At 49.4% G+C, this 19,827-nt stretch overlaps 3 protein-coding genes across 5 annotated transcripts; 1 reads left to right on the top strand and 2 right to left on the bottom strand.

The window, feature by feature from the left end:
- The first annotated feature begins 8,929 nt into the window (after positions 1–8,929).
- On the top strand, positions 8,930–9,465 carry Dpm3 (dolichyl-phosphate mannosyltransferase subunit 3, regulatory). Its single transcript, XM_020166112.2, has 2 exons — positions 8,930–8,995; positions 9,107–9,465. Exon 2 carries the CDS (start codon positions 9,112–9,114, stop codon positions 9,388–9,390), a length of 279 nt encoding a protein of 92 aa, XP_020021701.1. The 5' UTR covers positions 8,930–8,995; positions 9,107–9,111; the 3' UTR covers positions 9,391–9,465.
- Positions 9,466–9,972: 507 nt separating this feature from the next.
- On the bottom strand, positions 9,973–12,246 carry Slc50a1 (solute carrier family 50 member 1). Of its 3 annotated transcripts, none has more exons than XM_074047934.1 (6): positions 12,076–12,246; positions 11,731–11,808; positions 11,477–11,600; positions 10,726–10,869; positions 10,421–10,540; positions 9,973–10,338 (listed from the first exon to the last, which is right to left on the bottom strand). In XM_074047934.1, exons 1-6 carry the CDS (start codon positions 12,153–12,155, stop codon positions 10,237–10,239), a joined length of 648 nt encoding a protein of 215 aa, XP_073904035.1. In that variant the 5' UTR covers positions 12,156–12,246; the 3' UTR covers positions 9,973–10,236. The 3 variants fall into 3 exon arrangements, with proteins under 3 accessions (XP_073904035.1, XP_020021702.1, XP_020021703.1); XM_020166113.2 differs by having other exon boundaries at positions 10,726–10,887; positions 12,076–12,244; XM_020166114.2 differs by lacking the exon at positions 10,726–10,869 and having other exon boundaries at positions 12,076–12,245.
- Positions 12,247–13,312: 1,066 nt separating this feature from the next.
- Positions 13,313–19,221, bottom strand: Efna1 (ephrin A1). Its single transcript, XM_020166115.2, has 5 exons — positions 19,013–19,221; positions 15,570–15,865; positions 14,566–14,631; positions 14,375–14,425; positions 13,313–14,218 (listed from the first exon to the last, which is right to left on the bottom strand). The coding sequence occupies exons 1-5, from the start codon at positions 19,102–19,104 to the stop codon at positions 14,106–14,108; spliced, it is 618 nt and encodes a 205-aa protein (XP_020021704.1). The 5' UTR covers positions 19,105–19,221; the 3' UTR covers positions 13,313–14,105.
- Between the last annotated feature and the right edge of the window lie 606 nt (positions 19,222–19,827).

The raw sequence follows: 19,827 nt of genomic DNA on the forward strand, positions 1-19,827 counted from the left end.
GTAGGCTAGCCACTTCGAGAAGCAGAGTTGAGAGCTTTCCCCATGCCCACCCAGCCTCTGCAGACTTGGGCTTTGGCAGGGTGGGTATCCTGGGCCCTCAGGTCTCAGTGATTGTTCCCTGGGAGGCAGGTTCTCTCTAATCTGGAGAGAGGTCCACATTCCTACAGTCTATGGAGGTACCAGGTACAATTAAAAATGGAGAAAAACAGGCATGTCTGCACTTGACAAATTAACACCTTTTAACACAAAGTTCCAATACGATTTTTCACAGAATCATTCCAGAATATCTAGAAATTTTCCATCACAAAGAACTACTGCAGGTCCTATTTTATCATTTAAAGATCTTTGGTAAGGCCAGGGGTCAGTGGCTCACACCTGTAATCCTAGCCATCAGGAGGCAGAGATTAGGAGGATCACAATTTGAAGCCTGGGCAAATAGTTGGAAAGACTCTATCTCAAAAACACCCAACACACTTGACAAAGTGGCTCAAGTGGTAGAGTGACTGACTAGCAAGCATGAGGCCCTGAGTTCAAACCTCAGTACTGCCAAAAAGAAAACATCTTTGGTAAAACAAACAAACAAATAAAGGGGTATGTAATGGCCATACCTGTTCATTGTACTATTCTTTCTACTTTTTGTATATTTGAAAATTCCATAATAAAAGTTAAATCAATTTCACAGTTTAAGTTCCTTCTTTGCGTTCTTACCAGAGTAACAGCGTGACTATAATTTCACTTGAAGGTAACACCAGAAGTCTAAACTTGAAGCCCTGTGTGAAAATAAAGCCTGAGCCAAATGGCCCTCCTGACCTGTGGGGAGCCCTCCTCTGAGAAGGCCTCACCTCAAGTAAGCTGGAAGAGAAATGCTGAGGAAGGTAGCCCTGTCTATTTGAGTAGAGACTACACTGACCAGGGAAACGGGAGAGTGGGATTAGTGTCCACACAGGCCCAGAACCTACAGAAAAAAACTCTACACTCCCCTTTTCTGGGTCAAGAATTGTTCAACGGGCTGACCTTAGACTTTTGCAAGGGATTTCTGGGAAGGGGTATGTGTTTATCCCTGTGTAAGGGTGCAGGAATGACTTTCCCAGAAAACCCCATCCCTTCTTGTCCTCAGCCTCTGTATCTCAGGCCCCAGTTATGACTCAGAGAATTTCAGGTTCTTAAACAATGCATGGGACAGTGAGAAAGAGCTGCTTTTTAAAATTAGACAGCCCTGAGTTCTAGTTTTGACTCTGATAATTAACATGTGAGTGACTGCAATGAGTGAACCCCCACACCCCCTTAAACTCCCTGGCTATAAAATAGGGCTAGTAATACCTACATTAGATTAGGTAGGGAGGATTCTAATTAAATAATATGGATGAGATTAGCATGGTACTTGACCTACAAGGCATTTGATAAATGTTATGTCTTTCCTATGTGTTGTTAAGTTTTTGTGCATATGTGTGCATGTGTGTAGTGGTGCTGGGGAATCAAACCCAGGGACCTCACCATACTGGGCAAAGGCCTTACCACTGAGTTACATCCCTAGCCCTGTGAGGGTGTTTTTGGATGAAATTAACATTTGCCCAAAAAGGGGAAGCTGGGGATGTAGCTTAATGAAAGAACACTTACCTATTATTGCATGGTGCTATCACAAACAGCTACCTTACTGAACTTTTTTTTTTTTTTCTTTTTTTCTTTTTTTTTTTGGTACTCAGGGCATTTTTTTTTTTTTTTTGGTTTGAACTCAGGTGCTGTATCACTTGAGCCATGCCCCCAGTTCACATTGGTGACTTTTAAGTAAAGCAGATTGCCCTCCATAATGTGGGTAGGCCTCATCCAATCAGTTGAAGATCTGAATAGAACAAAAGACTACTCTCCTCTGTGCAAGAAGGAATTCAGCAGCACACAGCCTTTGTACTTGAACTGAAACATTGGCTCTTCTCTGAGTCTCCAGTGCACTTGTCTCCATGCAACTGTCTTCTCAGAGAGCTTTTCTGACCATAGTACATAACACAGTACATCCCCTCACACTCCAGTCTTTCACGTATTTTTTGCTTCATAATATTTCTTACTACTTGATAAATGTTTATTTATTTGTTTCTTGTCTGTCTCCTACCACTCCCACTACAAGTTTCATTTAAGGCAGGGAACAGCCTAAACAAAGGCATGGAAGCATGAAAGTTCATGGTGAGTGATCTTTTGTGGCTGTCTCTGGGACAAAGAATTCTTCACAGGGCTGGCGGGTGGCAAGAGGTGAGGCTGGGAAAGCTGAGCAGGGCTAGTTTTAATAGACCCCTTAAAAAGTATTTGTGTTGAGAATGAAGGGTTGTCCCTTAGGTCAGTGGTTGTACCCTGTGACCCTTAGGTGTGCCTGTGAGTATCATGGCAGGCAGTAAGATTTTTAGGTGTCCACAGGTGCCAGGATGATTACTAGGTCCTTGGGGAGGGTTCCAGGTAGTCAGGTTGTGTAGAGTCCATCCCTGTCCTCAGGGCACCTACAGTTTCCTAGGAGTGACAGGACAGACACACATATAATCAACAAAAACACATACTTAGAAAATTACAGACTGGCTTAAGGGAAATGGTAGAGCAGGGATGTGCTGCTGATTGGAGAGAATGTTGGGTGAGTCAGGGTTTCCAGAGAAGGTAACTCAGAGTACAGAGAGATGGGAAAATCAATAGCCTGAGGGAAAGGGCCTGGAAACAGATCAGGCAGCTTCTAGAAGCAACTGACTCCTTCTAGGAATTCAGCAATTTGGAGTTGAGGCAGGGTAGAAGCTGAGTTTCAACAAAGAGCTGAAAATGTAACAGCTGTATTGCTAATGGGGGTCTTAGTTCTTCCTCTTGCAATAAATATTTATTAGCTGGGTGTAGTGGTGTGTACCTGTGGAGTCCCAAGTACTGGGAAGGCTGAGACATGAGGATTACATGAGCACAGGAGTTCAAGACCAGTCTGGGCAGCAGAGGAAGACCATCTTCCTAAAAAAAAAAAAAAAAAAAAAAAAAGTAAAAATAAAATAAAGGCCCACAGAGCCTTTGCCTTGGAAAGCTCTGTGCAGTCCAGCAGATTTATGGTCCACCTCCTTTCTCTTCAGTCTTTCTGCAGATTGTCACCCTGTGCTGCCAAGGTAGATGAAATACATGACTGCAGCAGGGTCTGAGAAACAGTATAGCTCGGGGGTTAAAAACTGGACTTTAATGCCCAGTTCTGGAGTTGGGTCCTGGCTCTTTCCTTTACTTAGCCATGTGACCTTGGACAAATGAGCTTTCTGGACCCCACTTTTCTCAGCTTACAGTTGAAACAGTAATTTGTCCTCTCTCATGTTGTCCTGAAGATCAAGCAAGATAAAGTAGGTACAGTGTTTAAACAATATGTGGCATTTGGGAGGTATGCAGTGGGTTGTTAAAAACAGCCGTGAATATACATCCGAGGACACACCTTAGCCCCTGCACTGCCTCCCCCTCCCCCTTCCTATCATTCACAAACCATCTGAGGTAAGCTCCTTCTGCAGATGGCTAAGCAGGTGTTTATTAGTATTTTCTGCTTTGACTAGCTTTGGTTTCAAAGGGAAACAAATTCTGAATCTGAGCATGGAGGAATATGTACAATGCCTTGACTCTCTGGAGGGAGGCTTCAGAGAGGCCGAGAAACTGGAGTTGATTCTGAAAAGATGAGTAAGAGTTGCTTAGGTAGACAGGGAGCAGGAAATCTCCAGTTTCTCTGGAGGCCATCAAATGCTAACCAGTCCTTCTTCCCTTCCTCCCTTATCTATAGAAACCCTCTGAGCTTCCCATACTTCCCATTGGTCCTGGTGCTGCAATGGTCCTGAGTAGTATGAGCAAGGAAACAAAATCCCTGTAGCTCAACATGATTACTGCATCTCACTGTATCTCTCTCTCTCTCTCTCTTTCTCTCTCTCTCTCTCTTTCTCTCTCTCTCTCTCTTTCTTTCTCTCTCTTTTGGCAGTACTGGGGTTTTGAACTCAAAGCCTCACACTTGTTAGGCAGGTACTGTACCATTTGAGCCATTCCACCAGCCCTTTTTTGTATTAGCTATTTTTGAGATAGGGTCTCACAAACTATTTGCCCAGGCTGGCTTCAAACTGCCATTCTCCAGATCTCTGCCTCCTGAGTAGCTAGGATTACAGGCATGAGCCACCAGTTCCAGGCTGGTTACTGTATCTCTACAAGAGATTAGTTCAAGCACAGAAGAGGGAGATGGTGACCAAACTCCCCAAACAGGATCAAGACTCAACTAGGGAAGGTTTCTTAGAGCTGAATATTAGAGAAATGTGCACACATATTCTTGTAGCATTACATTTAAAATGTTTCTAAAGTGTTTGTGGGGGGGCACCACCACAGGGAAATTATCTTAACATTTTGAAAAATGCACCACATATTTTGGTATTAGATTTGAGATTAAAATCTAACTTAAACGGGGCACCGGTGGCTCATGCCTGTAATCCTAGCTTCTCAGGAGGCAGACATTAGGAGGATCATGGTTTGAAGCCAGCCCGAGCAAATAGTTCTCAAAACATTATCTCAAAAAAAAAAACCATCAAAAAAAGGGCTGGTGGAGTGGCTCAAGGTGTAGGCCGTGGATTTAAACCCAGTGCCACAAAAAAGAAAAAAAAATAACAAAAAACCCTAACTTAATTTACTTTTATTTTTTGGTGGGACTGGAGTTTGCACTCAGGGCTTCATGTTTGCAATGCAGGTGTTCTACCGCTTAAGCACCAGTCCATTTTGCTCTGGTTATTTTAGAGAGGAGGTCTCTCAAACTATTTGCCTGAGTTGGCCTTGAACCAAGATCCTCCCGATCCTCCCAAGTAGGTAGGATTACAGGTGTGAGCCATCTAGGCCCAGCTAATTTACTTTTTCAAATGGTAAGCTATTTGTAAATGTTTTTCTTTACGTTTTTGATGCTGGGAATTGAACTCAGGGCCTCATGCATATATTTTACCACTAAGCTACAACCCACCACTTCTACCAATGCTTTTGCAACAATCCATTTCTCCTTTTCTATTGATCCATCTTTCTCCATCACCTCTATCATGGGCTGAATTATATTTTGATCAATTTCTTTCCTTTTTATCCTGTTCTGTGGATCTGGTGAAGGAGATGTTATAGTGCAGGCTCTGGAGTCAGATTGTCTGAGCTGTGCCTCAGTTTCCTCATTTGCTAAGTGGAGACAAAATTAGTACGTATTTCAGATGGCTGCCGTGAAGGTTGGATGAGACAATGTACATCGAGCACTCACTGCGGCACTTGGTACCTAGTCAGCTGAATGTCTGCTATTAGTGTGATCGCTATCAGCCTGCTCCCGTACCAGCAACACAGCAGAGAAAATTGTCCAGAACGTTGTTTGGAGTTGAGACAGCACAGCTCAGCTTCTTACTGTCTGCATGACCTTGGACAAGTTACTCACCTTGTATCCTCCTGCAGTCTCTGCTTTCTATTCTTATATGGAAATATAAAAATATCTACTGCAGCATGTTGTGAAAGGGTAACATTGCAGCTCACACAGGGCATAACATGCAATAGCCCCTAAATGAATGCTTAATTTCCTCTTGCTAATTGTTGTGATAACTTCATAACAATTTCCATCTTTATATGTGATGGGGCAAGTCCTTCCTCATCTTTCAAAAAAATTTTTTTTTCTGGGGACTGGCAGCCTTTCAGGGCCAAGTCTGTTCTGGGTGAATAAAATAGAATTTCTGGATCTGCAAAGCGGGTGTCCAGCTCCTGAAGTGTGCCAATATTTGAAGGTCATTGTGACCCTGAGGCCTTTATTGAGCAACCAGTAGGGTATGGGGGTATGGTGGGGATGGGGCTTGTAAGGTCATATAGCTGGAGGTGTGGCTCAATTAGTAGAGCATCTGCCTAGAAAGCAAGGCCCTGATTTCAAACCCCAGCACTGAAAAAAAAAAAAAAAAAAGTTTTCATTTACTTTTTACTTTAACAAAGGAATTTGTAGAATTTAAAAAATCAACTTGCTGCCAGATGCTGATGGCTCATGCCTGTAATCCTAGCTACTCAGGAGGCAGAGATCAAGAGGATTATGGTTTGAGGCCAGCCTGTACAAGTTATTGGTGAGTCTCTATCTGAAAAATACCCATCACAAAAAAGGACTGGGGGAGTGTCTCAAGGTGTAGGTCCTGAGTTCAAACGAAGGTTTGCAAAAAAAAAAAAATTAATTTGCTGAGTGTGGTGGTACATGCCTGTAATCCCAGAATCTGGGAGGATGAGGCAGGAAGATTATGAATTCCAAGTCAGTCTGGGCTATAGGGTGAGACTCTGTCTTGGAAAACAAACAAAACAAAAAACAAACAACAACAAAAAAGCCACTCAGTTCTGTAAGCTTTTAATGAAAAGTAACTTTCACCTACTCTTCTCCTATCCCTGTCTTCTTGCTCCTCCATAATCACCAACCCAAGTGTCTCTTCCTCAGTAAATAACATGCTTCTTTTTCTTTTCTTTCTTCCTTTTTTTTTTTTTTTTTTGTGGTATTGGGGATCAATACCACAAAAAAAGATATGAACAGGGACTCATATCTGCTAGGGAAATGCTCTACCACTGAGCTACAACCCAGGCCCCTTTTCCATTTTATGTAAAATCAATTGACTCCCTGCTGAGGTCGTTCTAATTTCCACTTTTCTAATATACTCCCCTCTCTCACCTTCTGGATTTAACTATATCCCAATTCTTAGTTAAAAAATGATTGGGGTTGGGCTGGAGGTTTGGCTCAAGTGGTACAGCACCTGCAAATGCAAGGCCCTGAGTTAAATTCCAGTACTGCAAAGAAAAAAAAAAGAAAAGAAAACCCAGTGTTTACATTATTATGGTTGTGAAAACACTCTTGGCTGTTGAGTCCTGTGTGTTCGTATTAAGACTGTGAATCTGTGAAAAATTGCTTGTATTAATGGACATCAAAGACATAGGGCTGAGAAACTTTGTTCTCTAAAATCATAGACAGTCCCAAACTTTGCTATTTGAAATTGGTCAGTAAGAATGGAACATTTCACTCTTGCCAGGAGGTCTGAGCCTTGTGGATGATGTTGACATACACAAGTATGGAACTGGGTATGTTGTTACATTCATGTAATTCCAGCATTAGGGAGGCTGAGGCAGGAGGATTGAGAGTTCGAGGCCAACTTGGACTACATAATGAGGCCCTGGAGAGAGAGAGAGAGAGAGAGAGAGAGAGAGAGAGAGAGAGAGAGAGAGAGAGAGACAGCTTAGATTTCCAACCCAGGTGGCAAAGCTTCAAACTACATCTCTGAACACTACATCTACCTTTATGTTAACTTCATAGTTTCCAAGTGGACTCTCAGTCCACTTGGCCCACACTCCTTCTTGGTCCCTTCTCTTGCCATCATGCTAACCGTGAACCACACACTGCTTAATTTAAACCTACCTAAAGGACTGGGGCATAGTGGTAAAGCACTTTCCTAGAGGCTGGGGCCCTGAGTTCAAAACTGAGTACTGGAAAAAAACCAAAAAACAAAACCTACCTAAAGCCAACACTTTCCCACAGATTCTGTGATGACCTGTTTCTTCCTTTGCTGAGTTGCCCACAGTTCTGGTGTGTGCTCAAGTTGATAAACCTCTGACCAACTACAGATGTGTTTTAAGTGGCTTTTTTTTGACAGTACTAGGGTTTGAACTTGGGGCCTCACCCTATCACTTGAGCTACACCCTCAACCTCTTTTGCTTTATTTTTTGAATAGGGTCCTGAGTTTTCCTCTGGGGCAGCTTCAGACATCAATCCTTCTACCTATGCCTCCTGTATAACCTGGTGATATGTGCCATCACACCCAGCTTATTGATTAAGGTGGGGTCTCAATAACTTTTTTGCTCTACCTGGCCTCAAACCTCTATCTATGCCTCCTGAATAGCTGGGATTACAAGCATGCATCACCATGCTTGTGCCCTGGACAAGTTTTTATCAGTTCATTTGTTCATTCTTTCGTTCCCTTCATCCCTCCCTTCTTCTTTATTTATATATGTATTTATTTATTGTAGTGCTGCAGACCAAATCCAGGGCCTTATACATGCTAGGGAAGCACTTTACTACCGAGCCCATATCCATCCCCTTTCCTTCCTTTTCTCTTTGTTTTCCCTGAAGTTGATAATTGCCTATCCTTTCCTTTTACTTGTTTTTTCTAATGTGTCAGTCATGAATCCATCCCCAAAACTCTTAGAAAGAGGTAGACACTTTCTGTCTCTTTAAAGTAGTATGGGGGTTTGAACTCAGGGATAGGCAGGTACTTTACTACTTGAGCCACACCTCCAGTCTTAACACTTTCTCTCAATACCTAAAACACATCAGATAATTTCTCTGTTCTCAAAATCTTTTTTATTTTTTTTAAGGACATCCTCTGGAGTCCTTCCGCTGTTCTTCTGCATTTCTTTTCAGGAGAGGCCAAGTGTGCCAAGCCTCTTGCCATGATGTCTCCAATCTCTCACGAGCTCAAGAAATGCTGAAAAGCCGGGCGAGATGGTGGAAGTCTGTAATCCCAGCACTTGGGAGGCTGAGTCAGGAGGATCGCGTGTTCCAGGCCGGCCTGAGCTACATACGCAGTTCAAGGCCAGTTTGGAGAAAGATCTTGTCTCAAAACAAAAGGAAAAAAAAAAAAAAAAGAAAGGGAACAAAATGTTTCAATGAATGTGAGCGAATGAATGAACAAGGGTTCTGCTGTGCTAGCGAACTAGGTGAACTGGAACGATATTATTATTTCCCACCTTGCAGCAACGTTCAGGGGTGTCTGCAAGGGTTCTAGAAATCCCACGCCAGGTTGGAACCCGGTTCGATGCAGAGGGTCCTCCAGACCCGGTCGCGGTTTGCCGAGCGCTGTGGTTCTGAGCACCCCGGGATCCGCGCCGGCGCCGCTTTGAGAACTACTAATCCCACAAGGCCGCGCGCGCGAGGGTGGGCGGGAGCGGAGAGGACTTCCGGACGCTGACGCGGGCCGGGACCGCGCGAGCCACGAGCCGCCGCTGTATGGTAGGTGGAGGTGGAAGGTTAAGTAGGGGTGGGAGCGGCGCGAACGTGTCTCAGATGCAGAGTGTTTAGCCGGGTGGGAGCAATCCCGAACTTTGCTTTCTCTTCCCGCAGTGGCCATGACGAAGTTAGCGCAGTGGCTTTGGGCACTGGCGCTCCTGGGCTCCGCCTGGGCGGCCCTCACCCTGGACCCTCTGGGCCTGGAGCTGCCCTCGCCCTGCCGGGAGGTCCTGTGGCCACTGCCCGCCTACTTGCTGGTGTCCGCCGGCTGCTATGCTCTGGGCACTGTGGGCTATCGCGTGGCCACTTTTCACGACTGCGAGGACGCCGCCCGAGAGCTGCAGAGTCAGATCCAGGAGGCCCGCGCCGACCTAGGCCGCAGGGGGCTGCGCTTCTGACGCCTCAACCCCAGTCCAGTCCGACCGCCCTCCTCTCCCTCCCGTTTCCCATTAAAGAGCAGCTGTGTTTTCTAACCTTGTTCAGTCTGAATATGGAGAATGGGAATTGGGGATTCGGCGTACCAGTGGTTGTGAAGTGATAAGTGAAGAACCAGCTCCCTGTGGGCTTTATCTTTGCTTGGCTGCAGTTCCCCATTTTGCTCCAGAAGAGGCACAGACCCCTCCTCAACATCGATGGAGAGATGTCATTTCACTTTCCTGGTCCTTTAACCATGTTAGGAAGTACTTTTATTTATTTATTGACATAGGGTAGCTTCTTACTCATGATCTTCTTGCTTAAGTTTTCTGAGTCCTAAGATTACAGACAGTCACTACCATGCCTGGCAGGAAGTACTTAAGCCTGACTTTCATTGTTCATAACGTCCAAGTTCTGTTCTTTTAAGGCCTTCCTGGGCCTTTTCAGCCTCCTAGTTCTTCCAAATACCTTTGCGGAGCCAACCACCGGCCTGGGAATAACTAGATCTACCCTTTCCCCCAACCTCGCAGGTTGAGAATCAGGAATAAAGAAAGAGCTGTGATGGATAGAGATAGGGAACAGTTTATTTTAAGGCACATTCTAATCATCCCAACCTCCAAAATTAAAGATAATCTCTTAAAAAAAATAATTCATCTCCTAGGTCCCACCTACTCTTCTAAGTAAATCTCTTTGATTCCTCCAATCCGGAAGTTATCTTTGTCCCACAACCTACTTATACCCATGAGACTGGTCACCAGGACCAGCTAAAACAAGGAGCTCTCTTTGGTATCAAGTTGACATTAAAGGTGCCTGTGGTCAGGTGAGCTGTCTCAGGTTTGCAGGAGACGATAGTTCCTGTCTTGTTCTCGGGGGTACTTCCAGAAAAGCCAGAGGCGGATAAAGCTGGTGAGGATTCCTGGAAGGTTGGGCACCTGAAGTCACAAAGAGTTGCTATGAAGAGAGGAGCCAGTTTTCCACTTTGCAGACTTGTCACCCCATTCATATTCTGCTTACCATGATGTAGGGATCACTGAGTCGAAACCCATAGAGGGACCAGGAGGCAGAGGTAAGGAGGGTGGCAATGGTGAGTGAGAAGGAGAGACGTTGGGTTGATTTAGTCTGAATGACCTTGGCCTGTGGGAAAGGATGAGAGACACTGCTTGTCCAGGGGCATAAGAATTTCCTCAGGAAAAAGGACCAACATCATCTTGTGATCTGTCACCCAAACCTCTCCTGCCTCCCACTCAACCCACCTCTACTGCCTTGTCTCTTTCCAGGATTTTCATCTCCCCTACTTCTGGTTACCCCGACTCACTCACCAAATCAGCCAGTGGTGAGAGGTACATGCTGATGGTAAAGACACTGCAGAAGAGGCCCAGCCGCTGAAGGCGGGCCTCCAGGTCAGGTACCAGGAGCCAAAAGTAGCCATAACCCAGGAGAAGGAACCCCAGCAGGGCTGCAGTCTGCAGAAGCACAGTATGCTGCAGAGGAGAGGAGTCTGACTTCCAGATGTGCCCAGCACACTCTCTGATCTCCCTGCTGGAATTAATTCTGCCTTCTCCTATGCTCCCATGGGGAAGCTAACCTTTGTTGCAGCCTCCACTATTGCCCTGGTCACAGTCTCGTTTTCTCAGTGACTTGATGGAAAAGTCACCCAAAACTGGAGATCTCCATAGGAGGCAAAGATATCTTTTTTTTTTTTTCCTGTGAGTTTGGCATGCATAGTAGGAGCCTAATCAATGCTTTTGTGTGATTGAGTAGGGAAGCAAAGCTAATCATCTCATTCTCAACTACTAGCCTAACCCTAAAAAAACTATCAGAGACTAAAAGCCCTTTCTCCTCAGCCTGTTGGGTGGAAGCACAAGCACCCCAGGCTATAAAGGCTACAATAGGGGCCATAGATAAGTCTGGGAAGGCTGGTTTCAAGGAAGAGAACTGAGTTGCAAGGGTGGAGGTCTTCTAGGAAAAAGTGGCAGTGCCAGTCTGTTACAGTCTTGTAGGAAGTACTGTTTGCTCTGCCAGCGAGGCAGGGTGTGCTGCAGAGAGGTGGGTCCAAGGGAAGGCCTCTACCTTCTGAGGGCAGTAGTGCAGATACACCAAGATATACAAGGTCTGAAGCACAGCACCGACGGTGTTGACGATGATGAGGGTCCCGTCTCCCTTCAAGACCCCATAACTCAGCCAGCTCAGGTTACTGCAAAGGGAAGGGAAGGAATATGGCTCGCAGTGTTGAGTGTGGCAGGGGGTCCCCACAGGTCTCTTCCGCAGACTTCCTGCCCCTCCTCCCTCCCTCAGCCTTTCCCGCCGCAGCCGTCCACTCTCACTTGACATCCGTGGTGAGAAAGGGCAGGAACTGGACGCTGTCCACGCTGCGAGTCATCCGCATGTGCCTGAGGTCCGAGCTGTAATGGGCCCCGAAGGGAGGGGTGTCGGATGGGTGAGAGAGCCCCAACGCTTCTCACCCTCCCCGGAGACCGCAGACCCGCCCCCAGCTCCCCTGCCTTCTCTCGCAGTTCAAGCAAGCAGTTTGGCCCTTGCACCCCAGTCCCCTCGACCCGGTTCCACTTTGACCCTAGATTCCAGCCGCAGCCTGGGACTATGGCCACGTTTCTATCCACTCTCTCCTGACTTCCTAGTCCTGCACCAGCCCAGCCCGGCCGCGCTCTCACAGGCCAGTGGAGAACATGCCGAGAGTGAAGAGCACGCAAGCTCCAGAAAGGAGCGAGTCGGCCACGCCGCTCGCCTCCATCCCGCCCGAGTCGGATCCCGGGAGCCGCGCGGGGCGCTAGCTCAACCCTGAGCCAGCGACGCTGGAGCCCCGCCTCGCGCACCAGGCCCCGCCCCGCGCCGTCCCCCCGGAAACCGCGCCGGAACCCGGCCCTCCCCTAGAACTGCGCACCGGAACTCAGGCCCCGCCCCTTTGAGCGCGGGGCCCGCCCCTGTCCGTCCGCCGCTGGTTTCCAAGGTCCTGGCTTGAGCTTGCCCTGTAGGTCTCTGTCAGTCCCTTTTCTAGGGTTTCGCGCATTTGTCCGCCACACCGCTATTCCCCACACTCTGGACCCCCACCCTCAACTGTTGTGTTCCCGAAGTTAGATCCAAGCTGACTTCAACTGGCCTCCTACCCAGAGCTCCAAATCAGAACCTCAGTGGCCTGGGGTTTGGGAGGTTTCCCTTGGAATTCACTGAAGCCTCTTCCCAATCTAAATAACCAGGATTGCCAGGAATTATATTACTGTCTTCCTTCGCCAGGGGGGGCCTTTAGCCACAAGGCCAACTTTACATGACCCGCCCGATCCACAGACCTACCATGACCTCCTTGTCTAACCTACTTGCTGCTGGGAACTTTCCCTCCCAGCCTCCCACACATCTCTGCTGGTGGGGCTGTGGGGTGGGGCGCATGCCTCAGCTGGCGTCCGGCCTCCCGGCCTCCCTGACTCACCCGGACAGCGTGAGTACTGAAAGGTATGCCAAAGTCCAGCGCTGAGGGGATGGGGATGGGGTAGAGGTTGGACAGGAAGGACTTCCAGAGTGGGGTGCGGAATAGAACTCGAGAGACTGCTGTGGGGAACACTTCTGTACTGCACAATCGTTGGCCCGGTGAGGAGTCATGTCCTCTTTGGAGAAAGAAATTCAAACCCAGTTGCTTTTTTTTATGCCGGGGATTGAACGCAGGACCTCGTGCATTCTAGGTAAGTGCTGTATCAATAAGCTACAGCTCAGCTCTTCATACATTTTGAGGCAGGGTCTCCCTAAATTGCCCAGGCTAAAGTTGCCATCCTTCTACCTCAGACTCCAAAGTGGCTGGTATTACAAGTGTGCACAATACCAGCTACAACTGCTTTTGCACAAAGCCTTGCACACAGCAGGGGCTCTGGTCAAAGTCAACCTGGGGAGCAGAAAAGCATGTCCAAAAAAACAAAAACATTGCTTTATTTTGAGACATTGTATAAAAAAACTCCAGTTGTAGAAATCAGCAGACATACAGTTTATATACAGGTACTGTACATGTGGGCCCTGCCCTTTAGGCTACACTCTAGGCAGTCTGTACATACGGGCACTGCCCTTACAGCTATACTCTTAAGAACAGGTTGGCACAGCCCACCTGCTGGCACAGCTCCAGGGAGTGCTGTCCCAGGATGGGGAGAATATGCAGTGCCTGGCTACAAACCTCTGTGGCAGCTCCACAGATGGAAGTCTTGCCGGGAGATGCTGGGTCAGCCCAAGCATGCCGCCTCTCCTGTACCTGGCTCCTATGAGGAAACTGTCTCTTGCTTTTCCTTCAGTCAGTTCATCTGGGGATCCTGGCTCTCTGGAGAGGCAGCTTTGCCAAGCTCATTGTCCATCTGCATGGTCTCAGGCCCCTTCCAGCTTACTTTCCACTGGACCCTCTCCAGGGGCCATGTCTACACAGCTTGTTTCTTTGGCTTAGGCAGGAATGGCAAAGGAAGGGCTGTCCCCACTTCTTTCTCCATCCCTCTGAAGTGGAGGCAGGGATGGCACTGTCACGCTGGTCAACTTCCTTTGGGTTGAAACCCTTAATACTGACCCGTTCTGAGGCTGCTGGGTGGCAGCTTGTGCATGTGGTGGGAGTGGTTCCCAATGCTAGAGCTTTGGGCCCGGCTCCAGGACAGGTAAGTGGTGCCTGTTCCTCCCTGCTCCCTCAGCCCAGTTCCAATCCTTAAGTCAGATGTGTACACCTTCACTGGGTTTGCAGCAGCAAAAGTGGCAGGAGCAACACAGCCCAGGCAAGTGGGAAGAGGCGGGGGGCAGCACTGTGACCAATACTATGTAGAACCTGTACCTCTGAGTCATCTGCAAGGTGAGAGAGCAAAGGAGGTTAGAGGTCCCACTTTATTCACTAGATCTCAGCTGAACAGGGTTTTCCCAGCCCCTGCCTGGAAAGGATCCACTTTCTGTACCCAACCTCTTCAAGGAGACCCCTTCCCTGTGTCTCAAGCAGTTACAGACCTGCTTGAAGTCTCTTCTCCTGTGAATTGGCATGGGCCTGAGGACTGTGAGCTGAAAAGATAAGAGCGGTATAGATCAGGGATCATGCCAGGGAGGCACAGGGTGCGCAGGTGGCAGGGTAGCAGAACTTCCCTACCCTCCCAGATCACTACATCGCCCAGCCTTGAGATAGAGGGAAGAAATCTACTTACTTATTTTGCCGTTGACAGTCACCTTCAACTTCAAGCACTGGTTTTCTTGGTGGTGGATGGGTTTGGCTATAAGATAAACCCATAAGGAGTTAAGGAAAAAGCCTTTGTTGGAAGACTTAAGCCCAAAAGTGTCTGGCCTGCTTTCTCAACTCTCTACTCACTTTTAATTCCTCTCTTCCCTCTAACCTCAATTCTTGCCTTCCTCTGTTTTTGCCCACTTCCTGCCCAGTGTTCAATCCAATCTCCCTTCTGTGGAACAACCCTCAACTTTGGCAGCGGTGATAACAAGGACATAGATACTGTCCCCTCTGTACATTTCATCTTTCACTCCTCTGAGCCTGAAACTGGGTGAGGCTTTCACATTGTTCCCCTTTACTTGAGTCATTTTATATCATCCATCCTAGGCCCCATGGAAAGAGTGAGTGACTGAGTGATTTCCCCAAATTTATTCTGCCAGTTACTCCCTTTATGCTACACAAAGCAGACCTTGTAACTCTTAAGATTCACCAGTGGCTCTCCACTGCCTTCAGGATAAAGTCCTGAAGTGTTTGGGCCTTCAGAATCTGTCTGGCCCACTCTTTAAATTCATCTCTCTCTACTTCCTGTGTGCCTCCCACTCCAGGAGTTTGCTGAAGAGGACATGGTCCCTTTCCACATGTACCTTGGTGCCTACCCAATTCCTTTGCTTTTTTCGAAGCTCTGGGGTCATTTTCCCACTCTGTCATATCACACTGTTCTGATGCTCTGTTGACCTATGTGCCTTCCTTCCCAGCCTCCCTGAGGACAGGGGCTCTGAAGTGTTTTATTTGTCTTTGTGCTGACAGTGCCAAGTGGAGTACCAGTATACAGTAGAAACTCACTCTACACTTGTGAATGAAGGTAAATTAAAGCTTAGAAGGGGCCCTGTGCTACCTGACTCCCCATTCAGCATGTATGCAGGCATATGCATCATGTCACTTTGTCCCGAGCACATGCACCTGTGTGCCTGCCTCCCATGCACTTACAGATGTAGTAGTAGCTGTGTCCTTCCTTGAATTCCTTGCTCAGGATGAAAGGTGTGAAGCGCTGGATCTTCTCAGTCAGCTTCTCTGGGCCATGCTTGGCATTGGGCTTGTTGCACTGCCAGCGAACTGGGTCCTTGGGTCGGGGCTGGCATACTACATACTCCTCATGCTCCACCAGGTACAGTGTGTACTGCTCCATAGCAGCTTCTGCCACAGAGTCATCCTCATAATGTGGACAGACAATGTCCAGGTAGTCATTCAGCTGCACATGTACTGTGTAGTCCTCATCCCGAAACCTGGGCACATGAAGAGTGGGAGGAAGCAGGTGGTCATTGAGAAGCCAGGCTAGAGCTTCAAGCCTCCACCTGCTTACTCAACCCCTCACATTTCAAACTGGACCCCAAGGATTCTTCCAAAATCTCAACTCCCAATATTTTACTGATCTTGATCTCTTATACTCTCTCTACCATCTCCAAAAACCTCCCCCATCACCATTGTCCACTATTCATCCTCCAATTAGCATCCGCTCAGTTATCTTTTGGGTACCAAAGCACTTTCCACATCTTCCCATAAGATTTCCCCAGTTATTCTACCAACTCCTCCTTTCAATGCTAGTAGACCTCAATCTGAGGTCCTACTGGACCATTCTCTTTACCATGCTTGTGCTGAGCCCCTCAACACATGTCTTCACTTCTCTTACTCCTCTCACCCTCCCCACCAACCATCTCTCACATTTCCCAGCTTCATGGTCCTCCCAACCCCTAGTCCAAACTCAGGCCCACAGATAATGCCCCTGGTCCTTTAAGTTAAGTCATTCTCACCAATGCAAATCTCCCTGTCTTTCTACTCAAATTTGTGCCCTGGTCTTGTCTCCTCTCCAAACATCCCTGACTCTTCATCTCCAAAAGCCACACTTCCGCCTCCCCTTATGAAATGCTGGAGTTCCCAGACCTGCCATTGCTTCTCTTTTCCCCTCCTCCCCAGGTGGAGCCAGCTCCCCTCCCCCAATCCATTCCCCCCCCAAGCCAGGCAGGCTCCAGCCTGACTGCCCACCATCCCCTCCCCCCAGCTCCAGACACCTGGCTCCAGCCTGGGTGGGGTCCCTGTAGGGAGAAAGTGCCTCCCTGTCTTGCTGCAAGCTGGTCAGCTTCTTTGAATTCCCCCAAGCACCCCAGCCCGAGACTCAGCAGAGTTGGCTGCCAACTTGCTTCAAACCCAAGCCCTGGGCATGGGTGGCAAGGTGGGGGAAGCCGGAGGGGAGGGGAAGGAGAAGGGGATTTGGGGGTTGGGAAAGAATTAGGTGGAGAAGCCTCTAAGGTGGGCATCAACTGCCCAATCAGCATGATCCCTGAGAGGCTTGGCCTTGCAGAAGCTTGGGCCTCTGGAGCTAGGCTTACCAAGCCCCTCCCCCGCCCCGGGGAAAAGAGAGGAGCAGAGGGAGGCTTTTAAAATTCCTCTCTGGAGAGATAAACATAGAAGCCATTTCAGAACAGGTATTTCAGCTCTGGGCCTGGCGTCTTTCCCCCATTCCTGTGACGGGCACTGACTCATTCCTCATCCACCTCTGCTACCCGCCCTGGCACTCATGAGAACCTGCAAAATTTTACCTTGTCAAATGTGGACAGCCCCCAGAACCCCTGACTGGTTTGCCCCAGCACTGGCCTTCAGGCAAAGGGAGCTGGCAGGTCCAAATGGGCAAGGCACCTGCCCCTCCAGCACCATTCTCCTCATGCTGCCCCTGCCTGGGGCCTGGAGATCAGGGCAGATGCCCACTGCCCTGAGTCATCCATGCCAGCCTCACACCCACCCAGGTCATTACCACCTCATCTCTGCCCCTAAGCTGGGCCCAGCTAGGCTGTCTGCCCATGGACTCCACTGCAGGCTGGTTTCCCTTTAGTCCTGGGGTAGAGCAGAGAGTGTGTGTGTGTGTGTGTGTGTGTGTGTGTGTGTGTGTGTAGCCTGAGGGACAGAGCAAAAGCTGTGCTGGTGGGGTAAGCGTCACCCCCCATCTGGGGTACCGAGGAGCACAGTCGCTCCTCTGGGTCTCTACTGTCTCCTCCACTTGGCCCACTTTTGACTCTTGCTCTCCATCTGGGAAAAGGGGCTGCATGGGCAGTGTCAGGGAAGGCAGGGAGGGGGGCAAGGAAGAGGCTCCTTCCTGAAAGAGAGGAAACCTGGGAGCTTGGGAACGGAAAAGGCCAGAGTTCCCCCCCCTCCCTACTCATGGCTTCCTGTCCCCTCCTCCTCCTTTAGCCAACACCTGGCATGGGCATAAACAGGGACTTTGCTCTCTCCCACTACCAGGACAGGACTGGGTCATGGAGGCAAAGAGCAGGCAGCAAGGAGTGGGGAGCAGGAGGGCTGGTTAGGCTGCCTGGCACCCTATAGTCAGGAGGGCATTGCCCCAGGGTTGGCAGCTAGCTTTTCCCTGCGCCCCCCCCAGTATGAACTAGACAGCAGATCCCTCACCAGGCAATGCCACAGGGCTGGAAGGAAGCTGGCACAATATATTTTTCAAGGGGAGTAGGAGGTATGCGTTCTATGACGGGGGGTATTTTGGTGACCCCCAGCTGCAGGGCCCTCCTTTCTGTTTCACCCTTCCCCCCTCTCCTGTTTTCCCAAAAATATTGTTCCCTTAACTTTAGAAAACTCAAGGGTAAGAACAAAGGGTCCCACTGAGCGACAGACCGTCTTCCTCCCAGTACCATTTGCCTCTTGGCCCTAAACCTGCACAGGAGAAATTAACTCCTTCCTGCCCAGAGCCCTTTGTCACCCTCTTAACCCCTTCCATTCCTTCTGAAGTTTTCCCCTGACCTCCCTCTCTCTGTCTCTTCAGTTTGACCACCTCAACCTCATAGTCAGGCAACTCCTTCAATCTACCATGCACAACATGTGCCTCACTTATGCCACCCCCAAAGACCTATAATGGGGGGCCCTTCAGAGTCACCCTAAACACAGAACGAATGCCTAATCTCCCACGCCCAGCCCCTTCTGGGGGTCTTTCCAATGTTACACAGAGCTCCCTGCTCACTCTTGATGTCACATCTCGTACCTATCAGTATGGGCAGATGCCCAAATGGCACACTAGAAGGGCTCAGTAGTTCCAAGGTGGCATCCTACAAGAGCCATGAAGGCCAGGGTGAATGGCTTATCCTCAAGGCAGCAATGCTCAGCATGGGTCCCTCACTTTAGAGTGACAGAGTGCCAGAGAACAGGAAGGGAAGGGCAGAAACAGTACCTAAGCAAGTAGACACTGGTAGGTTCCTGCCCGGGGTGGGGTGCTCCGAGTTACGAGGGGGAAGTGAGGGAAAGAAAAGCTACAGCATACCTCCCGCCCCTGGCCACCACCCCTAGGCTCAGGTCAGGGACTGGCCGGGGCAGTTACCCTGGGGAGGGGCAGTGCCAGCCAGGCGCCCAGGCTGCCAGCGAGAGACAGGGCTTACTTGGGATTTGAACTGTTCCAGAAGACGGTGTGGCGGTCAGCAGCAGCCAGACTGCAGCACAGACCCAAGAAAGGGGCCCAGAGGAACTCCATGGCGCGGGGCCAGGCTAGGCCGGGCGGGTACGAGGGGCTCCTCGGGGTCTGGGCTCCCGCTGGCTTCTCCAAGGCACAGTCAGCACCGCGCTCACAGCTCTGGCCCCTTCGCCTGGCGACTCCGCCTTTTGGGCCGGCGCCGCCCGACACCCGCCCCGCCCCCGCCCCGCCCGGCGCGCGGCTGCCCCGGGGCTTGGGGGCTGGGGAGGTGGAGGAGGGGAGGGCGAGCTGGCAGGCTGGGGAGGAGGCCTGGGGTGCGAGAGAGCACGGAGCGCGCCTCTGCCCCCGTAGATCTCCACGGAGCTGCACGCTCGCAACTTGCGGGTCTGCGTGAAGCTTTGTGGGCTTTGTGGGACCTGTGCAGTCGCGTGCTGAAAGGAAACGAACTCGCATGTGTGGTCTGCAAACGCGCGGGTGCAGGACCCGGCTTTGCAGCGCCGGGCGCAAACCTTGCAGGATTCGAGGTTGTGGATATGCATGCACCTTTCCCGAGACTCGCACACAAGACTCGGGCTCCCGCGTTCCCACACTCTCCTCCTATGTCACCCCTCATCCCCCAATTCCCGGACTCTGCGTTTGGCTGCCCCTCCCCACACACACGCGGCTGTTTGTTTTTGTTGGGTTTGTCAATGTTGTCTTTGTTCAAGAGATTGTGTCATCGCCTAGATGCCGGGAATAAAGTGCGACGCTGTGTATGATCAAGTGTGTAACGTGTGCGGCCAA

Source organism: Castor canadensis, chromosome 11, assembly GCF_047511655.1.
Source record: "Castor canadensis chromosome 11, mCasCan1.hap1v2, whole genome shotgun sequence".
Classification (NCBI taxonomy): Eukaryota; Metazoa; Chordata; class Mammalia; order Rodentia; family Castoridae; genus Castor; species Castor canadensis.

What these genes read in the sequence shown, in the direction of transcription:
- Efna1 (XM_020166115.2), bottom strand. Translation starts at nt 19,104, where the DNA reads ATGGAGTTCCTCTGGGCCCCTTTCTTGGGTCTGTGCTGCAGTCTGGCT. An exon ending in TGGAACAGTTCAAATCCCAA is followed by an intron (nt 15,866 to 19,012) that starts GTAAGCCCTGTC and finishes TCATGTGCCCAG; the next exon opens with GTTTCGGGATGAGGACTACA. An exon ending in GACTGTCAACGGCAAAATAA is followed by an intron (nt 14,426 to 14,565) that starts GTAAGTAGATTT and finishes TTATCTTTTCAG; the next exon opens with CTCACAGTCCTCAGGCCCAT.
- Slc50a1 (XM_020166113.2), bottom strand. Translation starts at nt 12,155, where the DNA reads ATGGAGGCGAGCGGCGTGGCCGACTCGCTCCTTTCTGGAGCTTGCGTG. An exon ending in TGCACTACTGCCCTCAGAAG is followed by an intron (nt 10,888 to 11,476) that starts GTAGAGGCCTTC and finishes TCTCCTCTGCAG; the next exon opens with CATACTGTGCTTCTGCAGAC. An exon ending in TCTCACCACTGGCTGATTTG is followed by an intron (nt 10,541 to 10,725) that starts GTGAGTGAGTCG and finishes CCTTTCCCACAG; the next exon opens with GCCAAGGTCATTCAGACTAA.
- Dpm3 (XM_020166112.2), top strand. Translation starts at nt 9,112, where the DNA reads ATGACGAAGTTAGCGCAGTGGCTTTGGGCACTGGCGCTCCTGGGCTCC.